The sequence below is a fragment of the Colletotrichum phormii genome (genome assembly GCF_030913505.1).
Source record: "Colletotrichum phormii strain CBS 102054 chromosome Unknown BDP81scaffold_19, whole genome shotgun sequence".
Lineage (NCBI taxonomy): Eukaryota > Fungi > Ascomycota > Sordariomycetes > Glomerellales > Glomerellaceae > Colletotrichum > Colletotrichum phormii.
In genome coordinates, this window is record NW_026851461.1 from 830,626 (window position 1) to 850,476 (window position 19,851).

Below are 19,851 nucleotides of genomic sequence, written 5' to 3' on the forward strand. Positions count from 1 at the left end.
CCATCATGTGTCAATCGCAACGCTACGGAGTACTAGCGAGGCCATCTGTCCCCCCACTGGCACCTCATTGATGCTGAAACTCCCAATTGAGAAGCGCATTGCTGGGAGGTCATCGTATGCTGCTAAACACACTGAAGGGCCTGACTTTCACCATCCTAATGAGCTGGGCTCTCATAAGAGCGATGCGCCTCCTCATTTTATTTGCTTCACCATGAGGATACGTAGCTAAATCGGATCCCGCGGCGCTCCCATTAGCCTGGGTCCTCGCCGTCGCCCCACCCCTACGCCTGCCCCGCCGCTGTGCGTCACGCCGATTCATTCTATCACACATCAATGCCGAAATACCAATCAGCCCTTCACTCTATTTGACTTCTTACGCACCCATACACGCAATGTCCATTGTTCACTATCATCTAGTTCAGAGGTCATTTTAAACGACCTTGGAACAGATGGGGGTGAAAGTGTCGCCTCGAACCCGCGACCCTGAATCAGTGATCTCGAAGCCCATAGATAGATACCTGGGGGCCCGGCATCAGGATCCAACCTTAGGTGGGAATTGCATCAACCCGCCACCAAAATTACCAGTGACGAGAATACACCAAAAAGGAAGTTGCCCGCCGTGGTTTTACGCTTGCTCGCCATTCAAGGCCACCTTGCTTGAGTGAGGGTTTTGACCTTGCCCATTCCTCCGTTTGACATTCGTTGTCCACCAATACTACTGAATCAAAATCGCTCACGATGAGCGAAGAAGTGCATAATTTGGTTATCACTCCAGATTTACTAGTCACTAATCGCTACCAAGCTAGGTCCGAATTGACGAGCTTAGCCTTCGCGAAACATACAAAACTTGTGTCAAAGGTATAGTTATACTTAGATATTCACAGGTTGTCGTCAGCCTTGGCCATCCTGTTCACGACTAACAAGAAAGACGTTGCTAAGTAATGTTTAAGCTGAACCCCCACCTTTGCTCTCCGAACAATAAGAAATTACCCACACCAATAGCTAAGTCGCCTTTACCATGGCCTCGATGACCAAGAGCCTAGACATCAATTTCAGCAATTTAATTCCGCAATCGCAAGATACGCCTGAACCATTCTATTATGGCTTCAAAGTAGAGCCGAGAAGTTTGACCGTTGACATATATAAGTTCTTTCTCTTGCGGTCAAACAGAACAAGAGTATAAAAGCTTGCAATGGGTTCCTGAGAACAAGTTTGCTGTTGGAGGCTTCCGAATACTTGAATCTCCTGCTATATATGTGTGGGAACAAACGGCAATCGCTAGGTATACACGGAGCCGAGCTATGTCACGTGTCTTCGGCACGTGACACACCTCAGCTCCCTCCTTCCATATCACGAGCCTTCGCGTTTAGATACTCTCCTTAATAACAACAACAGAACACCAGATTAACCCAACGATATTGCTACCGATCGCGATACCAGGAATACCTGTGTGACTAACCTGTGGTACACGCAAACCAACACTGATCAGTGGTTTTTTCAATCACAGATTAGCCAGGTATTTGCATTACCTACAGAAGAGACGTTTACGACCCCTAGGTCCTTTACGTGCTAATCAAGGCATCGTCGGCCCCTTGGCCCACGAGACCTTCACTTTTCCTTCCGACCCAGCGGTCCGTCGGAAAAGGCGTCCTCAACGCTGCCATCGTTGGCCTCGCGAAAAAGCTCTTTCTTACGCGCCAGTGCGCCTTTGGAAGAGGCCTCGCCCAACGTGGTATTCCTTTCACCTACTACCTCGAGACGCGAAGTACGCGTCTATTTGTTTTTATCTCCGAATCCAACAAGCCTCATATTACATTACTATCGCCAAAGTATAAGCAACCAAGATGGCGCAACGACCACCATTATCGTCATCACCAGATGTTCTTCCAGTCCCCGATGGATTCTACCGCTTCATCGATGACGCCAACTGGGGCATCTACGACCAAGAAAACTCCCTCCTCCTTGACGAGCGCGACAGCAAAACAATATGCTCCTACATGGCCTACAAGATCGCCACTTGGCTCCACGATGGCCTCTTGGGCCATGAGCTCTGGGAGGCGTTCCAGAAGGACTTCGCGGACTGGGACGAAGCCCTCTTCAACGCCGTTGATACCAGACCTTTGGGAATCCTCCGCGATCACCTTCTCCATCACGGCGTCTACATCAGCAAGGGACACAGGGACCAGAAGATTGCTCCCAACCTCGTGGGGATCCTGGAAGAAGAACACTTCCATCCCTGGACCGACGATGAAGTCGAGAGCCTGAGAGCCAAGTCCTCATACTTCGACAAGCTAGTTGACAACAATGACGAGTTCCTCAAAGATATCCAGCGAGGATATATCACTCCTGAACAACGCCGCCAGATGCGCGAAGAGCAGCAAAGACAACATATCAAGAAGGAGCCGGAATTCGACCCTGAACTGGATTTACAACTCCAACAGATGGTCCAGAAGCAACTTGCCAGGAACGACCGTATCAGAGAGCTTACAGAAAAGAGCAAGAGCCGCTGTTCGTCACCTCATCTTTCTCCCCGTCAATCACTGCTTCACCAAACGATACCTCGTCCATCTTCATCACAACAGCCTCGCTTCCAGCAAGGCCGAACCGGCTTTCAGAACGACCTTCCGCCCATTACCGGCTTCCTACCGACTCACGAGCTTCCCAAAGAACCGAAACACACACTGCTCACTGTCAACGGCGAAGACCTCACGGTTGATGTCAACGGACCTCGGACCTTCCGGTCTACAGTGGTTAAACCATACCATCACGAGGAGGTCACCGACGGGCCAGAACCTGACGCCGGCGCCGTCGCTGAGCTCACCACTGGTCCCCCCCACCCCTCTGGCGAATCCCCCGTCGATACGTCCCCTGGAGAAGAGCCCTCTGACGATGTCACTGACGCTGAAGACCATACAGAAGATACCATCGTCGTAGCTATTGGTCCACGGAAGTCACTCCTAGCTACTACGTTACCGCTACCGCGTAAACGCGGCCGCCCCTATAAGCACTACGTATCTGCTGAACGTACCTTTCTACAAGAAACCGACGCCCATATCGATGAAGACCCTGATACTGCTTTTATCTCCGCTAAAGAGAAGTCTGACCTTGACCTTGCGATCAAACTACGCAGGGAAGGCGTGCTGACTACGCCCGGCGAGCCATTCGAAGCTTCGGCAAAAGCCGAGATCGAATCTCTGGTCAGCCGCGGCGTATTCGAATTCATACCTCGCAATTCCATCGCACATACCAGCCGAATATTCAAATCGCGCCTGGTCAACGAAGTTAAGGGCAAGGGCACCGATCAGCCCTATGAGAAGTCCCGACTTGTAGTCCAGGGCTACGCTGACGACGAAAAGTTGACGATACTTACACAGTCGCCCACTATTCAACGCGCTAGCCAGCGTCTCATTCTCGCATTGGCGCCGTCTTTGCTCCATAACGACCGCCACGTACTCTGGCTCCGCGATATCACTCAGGCCTACGTACAATCGACTTCACCTCTTAACCGCGCTATATACGCGCACTTGCCGCAGCAAATTCGCCACCAATACCCCAATGGCACCATCATGAGGGTTGTAAAGCCCCTGTATGGAATTGCAGAGGCAGGAACCCATTGGTGGTCCACCTACCATCATCACCACAGAGAAGCTCTCCAGATGGATACGTCCACATACGACCCTTGTCTTCTCCTTTCATCGCCAACTAATCCAGACTTTGCTCTCATTGGAATGCAAACTGACGACACAATTGGTCTCACAACTCAACCCTTTTCCATTAGAGAGGATACTGAGCTGCAGGAGGCAGAGTTCACTGTCAAACCAAAGCAGCACTTGACTCATGATAACCCCCTCATCTTTAATGGCGGCATCATCACAATGACAGGCACATCCCTCGTTCTTCGACAAAAGGGACAAGGCAGCAAGCTGCAACTTATAGACAGCAAGTCGCCGACGGCCCAGCAAGACTACGTCCAACAACGTGCTCGAGGAGCATACATTGCCTCCATCTGCCAACCAGAGGCCTGCTATGATATGTCAGCAGCCGCTCAACACAAAGACCCAACCGAGGGTGATATCGAGAATCTCAATCGGCGCCTACAATGGCAGATGAATTCGCTTGACCGTGGTCTCACCTTTATCCCATTGGATCTCTCAACGTCCAAGCTCTTCGTCTTTGTTGATGGATCATTTGCCAACAACCAAGACCTCACTTCGCAACTCGGCTTCCTTATTGTATTAGGCAACGAGACCTCTACCCCTGACCTGGACAACGACCACTTTACGTTGGACGCCAACATTATCCACTTCTCGTCAACCAAATCAAAGCGTGTGACTCGCAGCGTGCTTGCCTCCGAGGTTTACGGCATGGTCGCGGGCGTGGATATGGCATACGCGCTCTCGTCGACACTGGCGATGATCATGGACAAACTGGGCCACCCAAAGATACACACGGTGGCATGTACCGACTCATACTCACTATACGAGTGCCTTGTCAAGCTCGGAACCACCCAGGAGAAGCGGTTGATGGTCGATATCATGGCGCTTCGGCAATCGTACGAGCGACGAGAACTTACAGAGATACGATGGATACGTGGCAGTGATAATCCAGCAGACGGACTTACCAAGGCGTCGCCAAACAAAGCCCTGGAGAGACTTATTTCCACAAATACCATTACGATCAAAATGGAGGGATGGGTGACACGCACCTAGGCAAGGTGAGGGTATCTGGAAGATAGAGAGCATAGTGAACGCGCTAGAGATATGGGGGTTGGGAGGAACCGCATGTGCGCGATCAATACGTCTTATTGTCGCCTAGATATCTACAGACCCTTTTCTTCCACAAAAGAAAAGATTGCCAGTGTGGGAACAAACGGCAATCGCTAGGTATACACGGAGCCGAGCTATGTCACGTGTCTTCGGCACGTGACACACCTCAGCTCCCTCCTTCCATATCACGAGCCTTCGCGTTTAGATACTCTCCTTAATAACAACAACAGAACACCAGATTAACCCAACGATATTGCTACCGATCGCGATACCAGGAATACCTGTGTGACTAACCTGTGGTACACGCAAACCAACAATATGTGTACTAGGTAAACCATCAAATTCTTGACCGAAGAAAGTATTAAGCTTTGTGGCATGAGTGACGTCCCTTTCTGCCCTAAGAGCCCTTACAACTTATGATTGGCTCTATTTAGCTACTACCCTCTAGATTTCATCGGTATTCCTAGTCGGACAGTCCATGAGCACTTGGCATTCCCGTCTATTCCTTGAATCAAGTTCTCAGCCCAACTAACAATAATCGAGGTCTTAGCCGCAGGAAGAGACTGGGCAAAAGCTTCCACGTGGGCTGCCCTAGCCTCTGCCGGGAAGCATCGTGCTATAGGAGAACAGCAAGACATCACGTTGAATTTATTTGTAGTTCATAATGTCTGAAAGCCACCAACTCGCGACAGAATTACTGTGAATTCCCGGTCATGAGGAGTCCAAAAAACCACCCGATTCCTAACAAGAGCGTAAAAGGCTAGCTCGGTGACAAGTAAGTAGTTACTGTTGAATGCCACTCAATCATGAATCTTTAGTGAACGGCACCTGGCTCCATAGACAGCCTGACAGGGCGACCAATGCCATCACCGGCTCTCTCACAGAATGTATCATGCACGTGTTCCCCTCGGTCCTGAACGTTGCCACAGATAATGTTAAAGATCAGCATACAGTACACATCGCAGCTTGGTGAATGCAAGTCACACTGGAAGCTAGGTTAGAAGGCTCTTGAACGAGCTGCTCCTGATCAATGACAATGAAGATCTACGGCAGCTTTACCCTGTCACCGATAGAATGTCACAAACATGTCAGCCGAGTCTAGCCTAATCTAGGACGGGGCTTTCCACGGCTATGTTAATAACCATCTCCCAATGAGTCGAGAGTTGAAACCTCTCAGTCCCCAAATGTGGGCAGTACACACTGCTCATCTGGACCAACGAGGCAAGCAATGAGGCAATACGACTGGTATTGACGGTTGGTTGGTGATGTGAAGGTGAAAGGTGGCTACGGTGGGCTGGATCAACCAGGAAGTGGATCGGGCAGCTGGTGCCTGGGGCACCAGCCATTGCCTCAGGTATCCACAGTCCCACACCAAATACAGACAGTCAGCATCAATTCTGGTGGAGATAACTACCCTAGACATCCTTTGAGAATAAGATGCGCCTTAATCAAGCTGTGGAGGCAATACTACTGTATTGGATCTGATGATGATGATGATGGGAAAAGCTGAGCGCTGGCTGGGCTGGATATCTGGGCAAGGTGTAGGTGGGGCAGCTCCGAGATGTGAAGGAGCTGCCTCACGTAACCCACCTGCACCTGCCACACAAGCCTACCTCAAAATATAAGCCTCTGTAAACCCAAAGTTAAATTCATCAACGAACTATTGTCGCCTAAATACATGGCTTTCTACTCTTCAATTGCGTGAGTGAGACGTACGCTTAGCTTTGCTCCAAGGCAGGGACGGAAAGGCGGACTGTAGTTTTTGGATGCCCAGTACACATACTCGCTATTTAATGCCCTCAGATCCTTCAGTAAACTAACCTGGAATGTCTCAAAAGTCTCAATTATCTCCTCGAATGTCCTTGCCCAGCGGCGCTTGTCTTGTCCAGATGTTCATCCCAACCTTTTGTCCACCTATGACCGGCAACCCAGCATGCAAATTACGTTGGTCTCCAGAACCGTCAACATGAAGATTTTCCCAATACACGAAACTCCCCTCCAGCGGCCGGAATGTGACGCCTCTCTCCCAAGGCTCGTCGCAGTCAATGAAGGAGCACCATCGGTCGTCGAAAGGAGCATTTAAAAGTGGGAAGTTGGTTCCCCCTCCAGTGACGTTATCGGCTGACACATAACCAAAGAAAGAAGAGAGCCGATTGCCGCCTAGATGAGCTCTGGTGTGTGCGGGATCCGTGAACCAGTCTGTATGAAAATGGTACTGCTGGCCTTTTCCATATTTGACCAGTTGTAACGGTTCTACATGGCTATTTGGCACACTGTATCCCTGGAACGCTATTGCACGCTCTTCGATGCAGCGAACGACATCGTCCCGCCAAAGGCTGGTGCTCTGAGATGTGCGTACGTTGTGTGTGGTTTTGCCGCCAGAGGCATCGATAACGCCTGAATGAGCAAAGGTACCGCTCCTAATAGATGTAAGTCAAGGGGCGAGAGTACACACTGCGAAATGGACTGACGCCGTGTCTAGTAGATGTGACCGCTCAGCGGGTGTGATAAAGTCAGCGATGTAAATGACAAGAGGCGATTTAGACATCATGTGAGTCTTGTACGGCGGATGTGTGCATGCAAAGCCAGAAATGGGTTTCTGGTCCTCAGATAACACGGGGACGACCAGCGTCGCTGCTAGGGCGAAGGCTGCATTCGATAGAAGATTGATCATGTTGCTTGAACGTTGTGGCTATAAGACATCAGATTTTGCTATTAAATTTTCAAGACGGAAGCAACCTTACTTTTGAAGCCATCGCAGCCGAATTTGAAGTCGGATGATCAATTCGGTAGACAGCGGCTGAAACATAGGGCGTTTGAAGCCTGAGTTCGCAACCTTCTCTGGACCGTTCGTTTGGGTCCCTGTGCCAGGTTCGTGTCCAATTCAGGGGTTTCTCCGTCTGATCTGCGTACCTTGCCTTAGCTTCAGACGTCGAAACGCCACGGTTATGGGGCGTCAGCCCCTAATCTTACTGGAGCTTCAGCCAAATCGCCAGCCACTCATTTTGTTCAGCTTTGCAGAGAGAAAGAGAGAGCTGTCTTCTAATATCGGGCTGGTCGGCCGGCCTCGTTGGCTTAAAATTGATCATATTAGCTTGAAAACGGCGGAGATGGACTTGGCAGCGCTACGACTTGTTCAGGCTCTTCTAACGAAAAAGGTTGCACAACTCTCTGTGTTGCAGATGGGTGGTGGATTGCAGCGTGGTCCAACAAAAAGGGTGGTGTAAACTGACAAAACATGTGGTCTATGTCGCCTACTAGTGAAACTTTGTAAGAGCATCGGACATATCAATGTTAATGTTGGAATAGGCCTACATTAGGCAGCAGGAGGTTGCTGCCGCGGTCCGTTCCAGCCACGGTGGTCCGTGTGGCTCAGCCACACGAGGGTGGTATACCCCAGACTTCCTGCCGCCGCTGGCACCTGGTTAGACTTCCACTAAAGAACAATAAGAACAAGCAATATCACCACTACAGTCGGTGATCGTTGCTACCCACGATACTCGAGTATTTTCCTTTTCCACCTGTGAATCCAACAGTTAAGAATATTACAGTCCGGATGTCTGGCATCGTGTCTGTTGCTCTAGTGAAGAGGTGGCATAATATTCTGGACTAGAATTGGAGATGTGGGCCTAGACACTACGGGTCAACCGATGATGATGTTGCAGTCAACGAATTATGCGAACAAAGTAGCAAGTCTCCAAGAACTTCATTAGATTTTTAGGGGCGATGTTATCAAGAGCCTAAGAGGTGGCAGGCACTCTCTGCACACGACATGTAGAGAAGCCCCCGCTACAGCGTTACTCACAAGGTACCTATGTAAAACACTAGGTACCTGAAAACATTCTGAAAGACTAGACCAGGCCTATGCGCTTGTTACTTTAGAAATTCATCTATATGGAAGAAAGACCAAGCTTCCGCAATGAACAGCCAGTGTAGCACCATGCTGATTCCTATGTAAGTAGACCCAAAGACCAAGGTGCTTTATGGATCATATGGCCCGGTCGCCCTACGGCCAGTGAGCAACTCTGCCTCGCCCGATTCTTTGACTAGGTAGATGTCTTCGTGCCTGACGCCAAATCTGTTTTCCAAGTAAATGCCTGGTTCGTTCGTGAAGGTCATGCCAGGTTGAAGCATGATGTCCTTGTTCCACTTATTCAAGTACGGCGACTCATGAGCTGTTTTGTTTCGATTAACTACTGCATTCGGCTTTCGATTATTAGTAACATAGGAAACGCACCTTTAATACCGATACCGTGGCCGAGACGGTGAGTGAACCCATATCCATAGCCGGCATCTTCGATGACTTCACGAGCTGCAATATCCACACTCGCCGCAGTGTTATTCGGCTTGAAAGCGGCGGCGGCAGCGGACTGTGCATCCAATACAATGTCCCACACTCTGAACTTCTCGGCACGCAACTCAGAGTCAGCAATGAGGCGCTGGTGTTCCTCTGGGTTTTGCATCCATGATTTCAGCAGAGATCCCATCCATGGAAGGGTCTGTGGCTTTGGTGAGTCGATGAAGAAGCTCCGACAGATATCCGAACTGTAGCCCAGATAGTGAGCACCAACATCGATGACAACCATGCTCTCAGTAGTAAGTTTCTTCGAACCAGTCACGAAACCCCCGTGGGGAAGCGCTCCATGCTCCTCAAATAGCACAATATTGAAGAACAGTTCAAAATCGATGGAGAGGAGAGCAGAGTTGAGAATCTCGGTGACTTCATCCTCGGTAAGTCCCGACACCAAACAAGGTCGCATCGCTCGAACAGCAACGACAGTCCCGGTGTTTACGACGCGGAGCAACTCGACCTCCGCAGGGCTTTTTTGCTGTTTTACAAGTTCAACTTCTGGAGAAAGGCCGACAGTTTGGAACCCGGCAGCATCCAATCCTCTGACAATGAAATCACGGATTTCCTCGTCGACCATGAGCTTTCCCTGATGACCATCGAAGAGATGTGATTTGAGCAGAGTGTCGTATGGATTCCAATGTTCTTCCCAGATGACAATGTCCAAGTCATCTTCCCTTGTCGGTATACCGAGCATGCGTACCCTGCCCTCTTCGAAGTGAGGCGACAGAAAGGCAGTTTTGGCTCTTACTTCCCCTGATGAAGACACTTGAGGAAGAATGAGCATAAGAAATGGTCGCTCTTCAGGTTCCCAAGGCTCCCAATCAACCTGGGAGATATTGCCATAATACCTGTTCCAGTGTCAGAGACTTGGAGCTTTCGGGATTCTGAAACTGTCAAAGGAGAACTTACTGGAAAGTATAGCCAGGTTCTAGCACAAATGCGTCTACATTTGACGCAACCAAGGCTTGCGCGAGCCGGTCTCTGCGCTCGAGAAACTCATCTGGAGAAATCGGTACGGCGGGGTCGAGGAAGGACAAGTCGGCGTGCAGGTTATCAATAGCACACTGCTGCGCCTTTTGAAATGGTGCTGCGGACATAAGTGACCGCGCGTGGAACGACAGAAAATAATAGCACGAGATGGATGTATATAAAAGCAAAGAAGTTGCAATAAGCTGTAGTACGTTGGGGCGACGGCTGGCATGCGTTGGCACCCGTGCCTGATGCAGAGGCATGCCCTCTGGGCATTTTGTTGATCCTAGCATCGCAATCATACCGCAATGCGTTGAGAAATCTGTAGAAGAGCAGGCACAATTAGACATGAAAGGACTAGAAAAGTATGTGTCTTCCGGAGCTGGGACGCAGGTGAGCACACAAGGGGATGATGCAGTGCCGATAAATCAGATTCAGACGTCGGAGGGTCTCCGACCTCGCGTTCTACCCTCTCCGGGGTGCAGGAATTGGAGATCTTTTACCGGATTAGGGAAGTCTCCCCACACGAGTTATGCCAGGATTGTTGCAGCAACAGCAGGTACGAGCGTCCACCCCATTATCTACGACATGGGTGCCGATAGCGTTACCCAGTTTCCCGTCGGCTTACAAGGCCGATCCGGAGGAGAAAAGATAAGAGGCATGCCGCGGCATACGTCGTTATTCTCCCCCTTCGGCGCAGATGCGCCGAACATGAAATGCCGTTCCTTCGGGTTAAGTATGGGACTGGCCCACACGACGTTATCCGGGGCGCATGTCCTTGTGTTCTCGATTTTGCCAAGCTTTCGTAGTGTATATCGTGGTCTTTGATCCAGATGATACCAAACAATGGTCACAATGCCAGAAGTTAGCAGCGTATCTCGCGATGCCCAGGACCGCGTTGATGCTGGAGGCGACGAAATTGCCATTGACGAAAAGAAAATTACGAGCAAAACCCCGGAAGGTGGCGATGTAGACGTAGTAGAAGAAGAGCCACAGAAGACGTATTACAGCAGTTTGTCTGTATGGTTGATGGTCTTGTTCTCTGGACTGGCAATCGGCTCAGATGGCTAGTATGTTGGGTTCCTCCCCTCGCTGCCTTGTTCCAGAACGAGTTACTGACAATGCTGCAGCAATGCCGCCGTCATTGGCAATGTCGAACTGCTGCTTGCGATCCTTTACCCGGATGATCTGACGACTACTATATACCAGAGGCTCTCTAATGCTTTTCTGATCGGCATGATTGTTGGAATGATACTTTTTGGTGTCATCAGTGACCAACTTGGCCGCAAGACTGGTGCTGTGGCGACAACAATCTTGCTGGTGCTGGGAATTACGTTGTCAACCGCAGCCAGTGGCACCACGACCACAGGCATGTTTTGGATGCTTATCATTGCTCGTGGTATTGCTGGCGTGGGTGCAGGGGGAGAGTACCCAGTCTCTGGCGCTGGTGCCGCCGAAGCAACCGACGAAGACGCCAAGTTTCGCAAGAGAAGAGGCTTCATGTTTGCGATGCTCGCAGACTTATCAGCCAGTCTAGGGTATGTTTGGGGAGGCTTGGTGCCGCTGCTGTTGCTGCTGTGCGTTGACCAACAAGTCTCAAAATACCACATTGTTTGGCGAACCTCGTTTGCGCTGGGTATGGCGCCTCCCCTCCTCATCTTCTGGTTCCGAATGCGAATGGCAGTTTCGACTGCGTACCGGAAGTCAGCCATGCGGAAGCAGAGGATGCCATACTGGCTTGCTTTGAAACGGTATTGGCGACCGCTTCTTGGTGCAGCCTCAACTTGGTTCTTGTACAACTGGATTTCCATACCGTTTGGCATTTTCAGCTCAACCATTATATCGAGAGCCAATGTTGAGGAAAGTCTTGTGAAGACCCTTGGGTGGGGCGTGGTAATCAACTGTTTCTACATCCCTGGCCCGTTCATTGGGGGATACCTATCCGACAAAATTGGGAGACGTCAGACTATGGCTTTGGGCTTTACTTTGCAAGCAATCCTTGGTTTTGTTCTCGGGGGTGCGATGAATCCCATTCAGGGTGTTTTCCCTCTTTTCGTTGTTCTCTATGGTATATTCCTGACGCTTGGCGAAGTCGGTCCGGGCAGGTAAGAGCATACCATGTATCACTCTGGACCGTCAGATTTCTTACTTACACTTGCTGCAGCACGGTTGTTCTGATAGCCTCTGAGTGCTTTCCCACATCCATCCGTGGTCAAATGATGGGACTCATCTCAGCCTTCTCGAAGGCGGGAGCTGCCATTGGCACACAGGTAAGCCAACTCTTGCCGTCAGTGACTGTAGTTTGATCGATATTGACGCGAGATAAAAGGTCTTTACCGCAATTTTGAACAAGTACACCGACGATCCATCCAAGGGAAACCAGGTTGCATTCCTTATTGGCTCCGGATTCGCTGTTCTCGGTGCCATCATCGCGCTCTTCGTTATTCCAGATATATCAAGGCACCTTAATGATGACGATGAAGCCTGGAAGAAGTACCTAGCTGAGAATGGCTGGGACGCCCAATGGGGCGATGAGGTGACCCGCGACCCGACCGGCGTTATCATGGATAAAGCTGCGTCCTAGCCTTTCCATCTCATTTGACTTCGTGCACATGCATCAGCTCGATGCCCATCCCTACCCGGCATAATTATCCGATGCTCTCTCACGTTATGATACAGCATACAAAAGAGTTCGCAAACAGAATTACTACAGACACCGTTTTCGGGTTCCTAGAAAGACAAATTCACTACCAAATCCTACAATATAGAAAGAATGTTGTTGGCCGAGAAATGAATGGCTCATGCTTGTATAATTCGTAGTGCGTCCGTATTGATCTTTTGAGGACCTCCATGCCTGGATGCCAACAAAGTGAATCATGCCGATATGAATGACTTGGGTGACATGAGAAGGCAGGTGTAGTTACTAGTTTCAACAATGATAAAAGCAACCCCCGCGCAGGATACCCTACCGAGGTGACATTCGGTCAAGGTATGGAAATTTGAACCCTGGTGACCTGCCTGAATTGGCATAGTTGAAGTAAACACGAGAAAGCCAAGCATCGACGCCATGTATCTATCGCGGATCGCAGACATTGAACGATGGTGTGATTTTCGCCCGGTTATAATAAGTTTGGAAACCTCCCGCAAGTTTTTGTTCTTGTGAAACAAACTGGACTGATTTAACCAACGCAATATGAGGTTGAACTACTCTTTCGCTCTGCTCTGGGGAGGATTGTCATCCATCTTGGGATACCCATTTGATGCTATACAGAATGCCATACCGAACCGATACATTATTAGTTTGAAAGCCGGAGTCAGTGGAGAGGCCTTTTTAGGGCATATCAAATGGGTACAGGATGTGCATCGTAGACGGGGTTTGATGCGGCGAGACATCTTGGGCGTTGAGAGAACCTTTGATATTGGCGCGTTCCATGCCTATGCTGGCTCATTCGACGAGGAAACCCTGTTGGAAATCAAGGCTCACGATGCAGTGAGTGCTTTCCGGGATTATCGCCACGCCCATTATTAACTTTGACTCAGGTCGAGCTTGTTGAACCTGACACACCGGTATTCCCGTTCGAAGTAGTCACACAGACCCAAGCCACTTGGGGACTGGGAGCATTATCATAGCCTGCTCCCTTCAGTACTAATGCAAGCCTGCGCAATGGATTCGAGTACAGGTATGACGAGAATGGAGGGCTAGGAACATTGGCGTACGCGGTTGATACAGGAGTCTGGGTGGACAACCCGGATTTTGAAGGTCGCGCCGAGCTTGGTTACTGTCAGAGCCCTCCCGGATAGGGGCTAGTCAGAGGTAGTAAGGAGTCCAAGCAACAAAGGAGCATCTCAGATATATATACAGCGCGGGGAGTACACGTCGAGGGAGGAGTAGATTTCAGTAATTCATCATTCTACCCCTAACTGCAGTTGGCCTCTGAGAGCTTCCACCCTGCGTCAACATCCCAACTTGACAGTTACACTGTATACCCGGATATCCCTTTCGAAGACAGCAGTGGTATTGGTACTCATGTTGCTGGAACGATCGCTTCCAAGACATGGGGCGTTTCAAAAAAGGCGCAGATCATTGGTGAAGGTGATCGCACCAAATCAGGTACGTCAAACAAGTGCCCTTAGCTGGTAAAGCTGCGGTAGCATTGATCCTCGGAGAGCAGGGCGTCATGTCAGACTTCATGGAAGGCTTTTCATGGGCAGTCAATAATATTACAGAAACTCCTGGCCGCGCGGCAGTTTCCGTCATCAATATGAGCCTAGGTAGGTCAAGACGCAGCCCCCATCTGCCAGTCTACGAGGCTAATGATGGTGTGAAAGGTGACCCTACCAACTATGCGTTCAATAATTTAGTTCACGCAGCATCCGAGCAAGGCATTCTGTCCGTCGTCGCAGCTGGTAATGCAGCTGTTGACGTAAGCCGAGTATCGCCAGCTGGAACTGCAAGAGCAATCACCGTGGCAGTCAGCGCTGTCAACAACACTGTTTGGGGGTTTAGCAATTTTGGATCTGGAGTCGACTTGTATGCGCCAGGGGTAGATGTGTACTCATTGTCTCTTGAAGCGGGGAAAGATGTTGCCTTGAGTGGGACTTCTATGGCATCACCACACGTTGCTGGGCTAGCTTTATATCTGAAAAGTGTCGAGCCAGGCCTGGAAACGGTGGATGCCATCACAGCTAGGATTTTGGAATTGTGTAAGCGCGATGTCATCCAAGGAGTTCCGGGAAGTACTCCGAACTTCTTGGCATATAACGGTGTCGGTGTTTAGTCGTCGGGTTCCACGATCAACAAAGTTAGAACAAGTAGCCGACGATAGAGCAAAGGCCGAATACCGCCGAGCGCAACTACGAGTAAGTTAACGAGACGATGGGTCCACTAGGGAACTATCTCTCGATGGAAACTGTCAATCCGAGCGGGCGACAATCGGACTTTAGGGAAAGACATTGCCCGAGCCGAGGGGCTATCAGTATAAGAAATGCCGATAAGACCGGTGATTTCACGTTGTGCTGCTTCTCTCATCAAATATTTCGCCGTCTGCTCGTAGTGCTGGAGCATCAGATTCCAAAGAATACTCACCCAATCCTTTCTTGTAAGAAGTGACTCAGCAGAGTCATGGCCTTTGAGAAGTGCCGCTGGAGAAGAATACATCGTTCAGATTGGCTTTCCAAGAGACTGGCAGAGTCGCTCCAGTCAGTAGAATGAACCCCGGTCCCTATCTTGTACGTCAAGCCGCATTCTCTAGTCTTGCCCATTACTCTGACAGAAAATAGTTACCTCACAGATGGAAACTCTGTATTTCTAACTGCTTTGGAGTCGATGCATCGTCATTTATGTATGCGCTCTTCAAATGTCCAAGGGATTGTTGTCGCTATTGGCTACCCTATCCCTGCGGACTCAAAATTTCTTCTAACTAAGTGCCCGCAGAAGTCGAGATCTTACACCACCTGCCAATGGGATAGCCGGTCACGAAGGAGGTGCCGACGTCCTCCTTAGCTTTTTACAGAACAAAGTCAAACCGTTGGTCGCTCGGCGACTCTACGAGAGCCGCGGCGCGACTGTAGGCCGTGAAGCCCTCTATGGACATTCATACGGGGGACTTCTCTCTTTGTACGCACTATTCACAAGGACAGATATGTTCACCTGTATCTTGGCCAGTAGCCGTAGTGTCTGGTGGAATGAGGGCTACATCGTTACTGAAGAACGCCGTTTTCGAGAGAAAGTAGACTGTAAGAATAGTAGTCCATCGCTCATGCTTTTTGTCGCGAATGAGGAACAAACTCCAACAAGGAGTAGGGGCGAAGGAGAAGATGAGTATAACAGGAGGTTGAGACGGCACCGTGGACTACACATGGTTGACAATGTCATCTCAATGAATTCGAGATTAGAAAGGAGTGCGCGGCTAGAACGTCTCTCGATAAGAGTTTACCACGGAGAAGATCACGAAACCGTCGTAGCTTGCTCCCTTAACCGGGGACTTGCAACGTTCCTTGACGATTGGCCCCTAGTATGAAAGGAGCAAAGTACACCAATCCCTGTCGAGCGTAGCCCATTTCTAAACACGTTGCATTGACAATGATTATAGGATATGCAAAACCTGTGGTTTTATTAAAGATGAGTCGTTGAATGTCCATTGTCCAACGTCGTCCCCATGAGTGTGTGAACCTTGCCCACTTCGGACAACTTGATAGCCACTAGCCCTCGCCGAATCTTCCATGCTACTGGTAGAGTGCCCAGTGCATCCTGAACCCTGCCTCAAGATCTTTCAACAATGAGACTCGAGGCCGGTTATTCGTGAAGTGAACCAAAAGCGAATGAGTCTCACAGAGACTGTCTACTCGGCTGCCGGGCAGTGATCGTAATAGCCGTCGGCATTATTACCCCACCATGTAGGGAAGGGAACAGAGGGGCCGCCGGCGCCGAACACCGCAAACGACAAGATGAAGAGTACTGTAAGACTGGCTCCGTCGAATGCGCCGGTGACTAGGTACGAGTAGTCCTTGAAGATACGGGGGCGGTAGTTGCGGAGATAGAATTGAACGAAGAAGCCGCTGATCAGCGAGCTGAAGAGCACGCAGGTCTGAGACGCGTTGTACGGAATATAGCCCGCATATTGGATGAGTTGGGGCAAGTTGATCTCGTACAAGGAGTAACCGCGGATCTTGGGGACAAACTGAGCAAATACGAGTTAGCGACTGCACTGTATTGTGAAATGGCTCTTGAGAGACCTACGTATGCAATAATGCGATGGATAATAACAACGCCGAAGCCGATGCCTAAACCAATTGGCACGAGAGCGTACTTGCCACCAGTCTTGTACAAGTACTTTGCAAGCGCCCAGGATGTGGCGTTGGTGTTGTACGACTGCATCGTTGCACCGCTCCAGGAACTGTTTCCGTCGCTATCCACAAGGAGCTCTCGGTTTCCATTCACAATGGAAATCATGACTGCGTAGTTGATGAAACCGCCGATGATGGTGCCGTAGATTTGGGTGAGAAACATAACACGAGGAGGGATTTTGACTGGTGAACCACGTTAGTAAAGTATACCAAGTCATATATGCTAGCACATACGGTATTCTCCCATCTTCAGATCGTTGGAAAGATTAACAGCATTCGAGATGACGTTGTGCGACCAAGCGGCGAAATACATGTTGCCAATGGGACGCTCAGGAAGGATGAGACCTGCCAGCATCTTCGATAAGTTGTTTGTAGCAATTCCATTACCGAATCGAGAGTAAAGAATCGTGCTCTGGGTGCGAGTCAGCTCAGAACTAGATGGAGAATAGAGGCTTCCGTTTTTACCAGCGGCGCGATGAAGATACCGAGAAGCAGCGACACGACGTATGCCCAGGCTGGAAGTGTAACATTCTGCGTGGTAACAACGACGAGGCCAAGAACAAAGCTGGCGACAAGCACAATGACGTACCACCACCATGGCGTCTCCTTGTAATGCTTGGTCATATGATCGTGATGGCGATCGTCGTATCTACCACTCTTTGCGCTTTGGTAGGCTCTCTTCACGTCTCCGCCCCAGAAAAAGAAGCAGTGGGCAACCAGGGCACCAATCTGTTGTTCTGTCAGCCTGCATCACGGCGATAGAGAAATGTAGGACCCATAAGACCTACTGCGGCGTTGGCCATGAACATTGCGTACGCGAAGCTGCCCGTGAGCCTGGGAATTCCGTACTTGGTGAGGGCGTCCTGGTCGAGCACACCCCCAGTGAAGACCTTGGCAATGGGATACGCAGTGCCGTCCTCGGACCGCAGTCGGGTGGACATGAAGGGCTGCGATTTGGCATCCCAGGCGTTTGTGTAGTAAATCCCAATCATTGCAAGGAAACAAATGAAGAATCCAATGGCAGAGTGAGCTTGCAAAGTCAGAGGAAGGGACGTGTTGAAGGAAGTGATCTAGAGAAGTCTTAGTCAAGCAACCAGGCTGAGTTGATGATGAGGTCGCTTACGTATTGCCAGTCGAAAGACAAGGAGAATAGGCCCAACCCTTCATTGTTGATAGAGCCGCCAAAAAGATTCGTGAGAACAGCAGCCTTTGAGCCTGTGGCGTTCATGGCCGCAAGGCAGGGAATGGAAACGGAGTTCAGCCACGGAAAGATGTATGCCGGGAAGAACTCGTAAACAAACATGCCTGCAAAACTGTACCAAAACCAACGGAGAGGCTTGGAGTTCTTCAGATCCTGCCAATGAAGACCCTGGAGCGTCTTAACTGTAGGAAGAGTACTCCAATATACGGCGTCAACATGCCATACGGCGATGGGGCGCATAACACCGCAAATGCCGTAGCCAAAGAGGCCGATGGAGATGACGGTCAGAACAACAGTTGTCGGACTCAGAGGCAAGTCGTAGAAGAGATCCTGTGCCGCGAATACCTGAATACTAGCGGCCGCATTGGACGCAGATGTGGCAGTGATAGAGCAAATTGCATGCTCTTTCAATCCCCAGGGACCCGGGTTGATGAACTTGAAGAACTTGACGTACGCAGGAAGCTCGCCTTCGGGATGATCCTGTCTCCAACGAGCTTCGAGGTTGTCACCGCGAGGGAAGGTCTTGGCCCATGCCTTACCCACAAAGTAGCCGATGAGTACGATGAATGTTCCGGAAATGGTGATGGCGGTCGGTTTGAACTAGGAACGGAAAAGCACCTTATTAGCCAAAGTTCGCTCCACTTGCGATTTGAGAAGAAACGAAAGAAGCTCACAGTGTAAATTTGACTCATCACAGCCTGGAAAGCCGAGAGACAAGTTGCCAGGAAAATGCTCCGGAAGGTTAACGAAGGATCGAAGTCATCTCGGAGCGGGAGCAGGTAGCGGGACGCGTCGGCACCGGTGATAATGATAGCATTGTCGCTGTTGTCGTCTTTCTCGTGGTTTCCGTCATTCGACGGCGCAGTTGCCGGAATGGCTTGAATTTCGGAAGCTAATTCTTTCCCAACACCAGACTCATCGATGCTGACTTTCTCGTTGATGGCTTTGTGGGAAGGGACCGAAACAATTTTACCCTCGACGGGGTTCAGTCCCCCCACCACGATGGCATCCGTCAATGGCACCGGCATGGTCGCAACAGGAGAGCACAGACCAGGGCAGGAAAGGCAAGAATCAAAGAGACATGCGACCAAAACAACAAAGTTTAGTTCGTGAATCTGTAGTGCTAGCAGCTCGGGTTTTCTGCAAACTCAGGGGAAGGCAATCATGGTCATTTTGTACTCGATTCCTCAGCTAGGTGCTGATTGGCGACCCCTGTTGTACCACTGATCCGGTATTGATTGTCCTCATGATAAGGGGTTCGATGTCGTGATAAGAAGCGGCATTGGTGCAATTGCAGGCCTTGAAGCTGTTGTAGGACGGGTTGAATGTCGGATGCCGCTCGACAGGGTACACTGCATGTTGTCTGGACTTCAGCTGGGGTCTTCGAGCGAGCCCGGCTGATTGGAACGCCACTACACAAAGAGTACTACGAGCTTTTAGGAAGGTCCCTATCAGAAGTTTGCTGACACGATAGGGATTCCCCGGAAAGAACAAGGTTTCGACAATGGCTTCTTGCTACCAGTGTGCAAACTTAGACATGTTCTTCGGTCCCTCGGCCCATTCACGGAAAGAGGGTGTCCCAAGCAATGCCCAGGCGGGAAGGTCATGTCTTAAGCCTTGCCAAGATGTGGCCGAGACCTTGGGGCGACTGTTGGCAGACTCGGCCAGCCGTCCCAACCAAGCTAGTTCGTCCCAACTCATGCCATCTATCGGAGTTG

At 50.2% G+C, this 19,851-nt stretch overlaps 6 protein-coding genes across 6 annotated transcripts; 3 read left to right on the top strand and 3 right to left on the bottom strand.

Moving 5' to 3' along the window:
- Nucleotides 1–6,606: 6,606 nt before the first annotated feature.
- On the bottom strand, nt 6,607–7,440 carry BDP81DRAFT_463830 (2OG-Fe(II) oxygenase superfamily protein; the record flags this gene model as incomplete). The annotated part of the gene is made up of 2 exons (XM_060594068.1): nt 6,607–7,186; nt 7,238–7,440. The coding sequence occupies 2 exons, from the start codon at nt 7,438–7,440 to the stop codon at nt 6,607–6,609; spliced, it is 783 nt and encodes a 260-aa protein (XP_060441797.1).
- A 1,307-nt stretch (nt 7,441–8,747) lies between these two features.
- On the bottom strand, nt 8,748–10,214 carry BDP81DRAFT_327120 (peptidase M24, structural domain-containing protein; the record flags this gene model as incomplete). The annotated part of the gene is made up of 3 exons (XM_060585118.1): nt 8,748–8,941; nt 9,004–9,965; nt 10,027–10,214. 3 exons carry the CDS (start codon nt 10,212–10,214, stop codon nt 8,748–8,750), a joined length of 1,344 nt encoding a protein of 447 aa, XP_060441798.1.
- A 620-nt stretch (nt 10,215–10,834) lies between these two features.
- BDP81DRAFT_355661 (major facilitator superfamily transporter) lies at nt 10,835–12,835 on the top strand. The gene is made up of 4 exons (XM_060586291.1): nt 10,835–11,156; nt 11,217–12,191; nt 12,251–12,356; nt 12,416–12,835. The coding sequence occupies exons 1-4, from the start codon at nt 10,933–10,935 to the stop codon at nt 12,668–12,670; spliced, it is 1,560 nt and encodes a 519-aa protein (XP_060441799.1). The 5' UTR covers nt 10,835–10,932; the 3' UTR covers nt 12,671–12,835.
- A 444-nt stretch (nt 12,836–13,279) lies between these two features.
- Nucleotides 13,280–14,864, top strand: BDP81DRAFT_463833 (peptidase S8/S53 domain-containing protein; the record flags this gene model as incomplete). Its single annotated transcript, XM_060594069.1, has 6 exons — nt 13,280–13,576; nt 13,627–13,668; nt 13,717–13,867; nt 14,093–14,197; nt 14,254–14,358; nt 14,416–14,864. 6 exons carry the CDS (start codon nt 13,280–13,282, stop codon nt 14,862–14,864), a joined length of 1,149 nt encoding a protein of 382 aa, XP_060441800.1.
- Nucleotides 14,865–15,134: 270 nt separating this feature from the next.
- BDP81DRAFT_77591 (Alpha/Beta hydrolase protein) lies at nt 15,135–16,267 on the top strand. Its single transcript, XM_060596267.1, has 3 exons — nt 15,135–15,315; nt 15,367–15,428; nt 15,521–16,267. The coding sequence occupies exons 1-3, from the start codon at nt 15,295–15,297 to the stop codon at nt 16,104–16,106; spliced, it is 669 nt and encodes a 222-aa protein (XP_060441801.1). The 5' UTR covers nt 15,135–15,294; the 3' UTR covers nt 16,107–16,267.
- BDP81DRAFT_77579 (OPT oligopeptide transporter) lies at nt 16,267–19,242 on the bottom strand. Its single transcript, XM_060596266.1, has 7 exons — nt 18,808–19,242; nt 18,056–18,733; nt 17,721–18,002; nt 17,398–17,661; nt 17,167–17,344; nt 16,826–17,115; nt 16,267–16,766 (listed from the first exon to the last, which is right to left on the bottom strand). Exons 1-7 carry the CDS (start codon nt 19,159–19,161, stop codon nt 16,428–16,430), a joined length of 2,385 nt encoding a protein of 794 aa, XP_060441802.1. The 5' UTR covers nt 19,162–19,242; the 3' UTR covers nt 16,267–16,427.
- Between the last annotated feature and the right edge of the window lie 609 nt (nt 19,243–19,851).

Coding starts and splice junctions, on each gene's coding strand:
- BDP81DRAFT_77591 (XM_060596267.1), top strand. CDS start 15,295: ATGAACCCCGGTCCCTATCTT. Junction 15,316..15,366: donor TGAACCCCGGTCCCTATCTT/GTACGTCAAGCC, acceptor GACAGAAAATAG/TTACCTCACAGATGGAAACT. Junction 15,429..15,520: donor GTCGATGCATCGTCATTTAT/GTATGCGCTCTT, acceptor AAGTGCCCGCAG/AAGTCGAGATCTTACACCAC.
- BDP81DRAFT_355661 (XM_060586291.1), top strand. CDS start 10,933: ATGGTCACAATGCCAGAAGTTAGCAGCGTATCTCGCGATGCCCAGGAC. Junction 12,192..12,250: donor GGCGAAGTCGGTCCGGGCAG/GTAAGAGCATAC, acceptor CACTTGCTGCAG/CACGGTTGTTCTGATAGCCT. Junction 12,357..12,415: donor GAGCTGCCATTGGCACACAG/GTAAGCCAACTC, acceptor GCGAGATAAAAG/GTCTTTACCGCAATTTTGAA.
- BDP81DRAFT_77579 (XM_060596266.1), bottom strand. CDS start 19,161: ATGCCGGTGCCATTGACGGATGCCATCGTGGTGGGGGGACTGAACCCC. Junction 18,003..18,055: donor TGTCTTTCGACTGGCAATAC/GTAAGCGACCTC, acceptor AGACTTCTCTAG/ATCACTTCCTTCAACACGTC. Junction 16,767..16,825: donor TCCATCGCATTATTGCATAC/GTAGGTCTCTCA, acceptor GTATTTGCTCAG/TTTGTCCCCAAGATCCGCGG.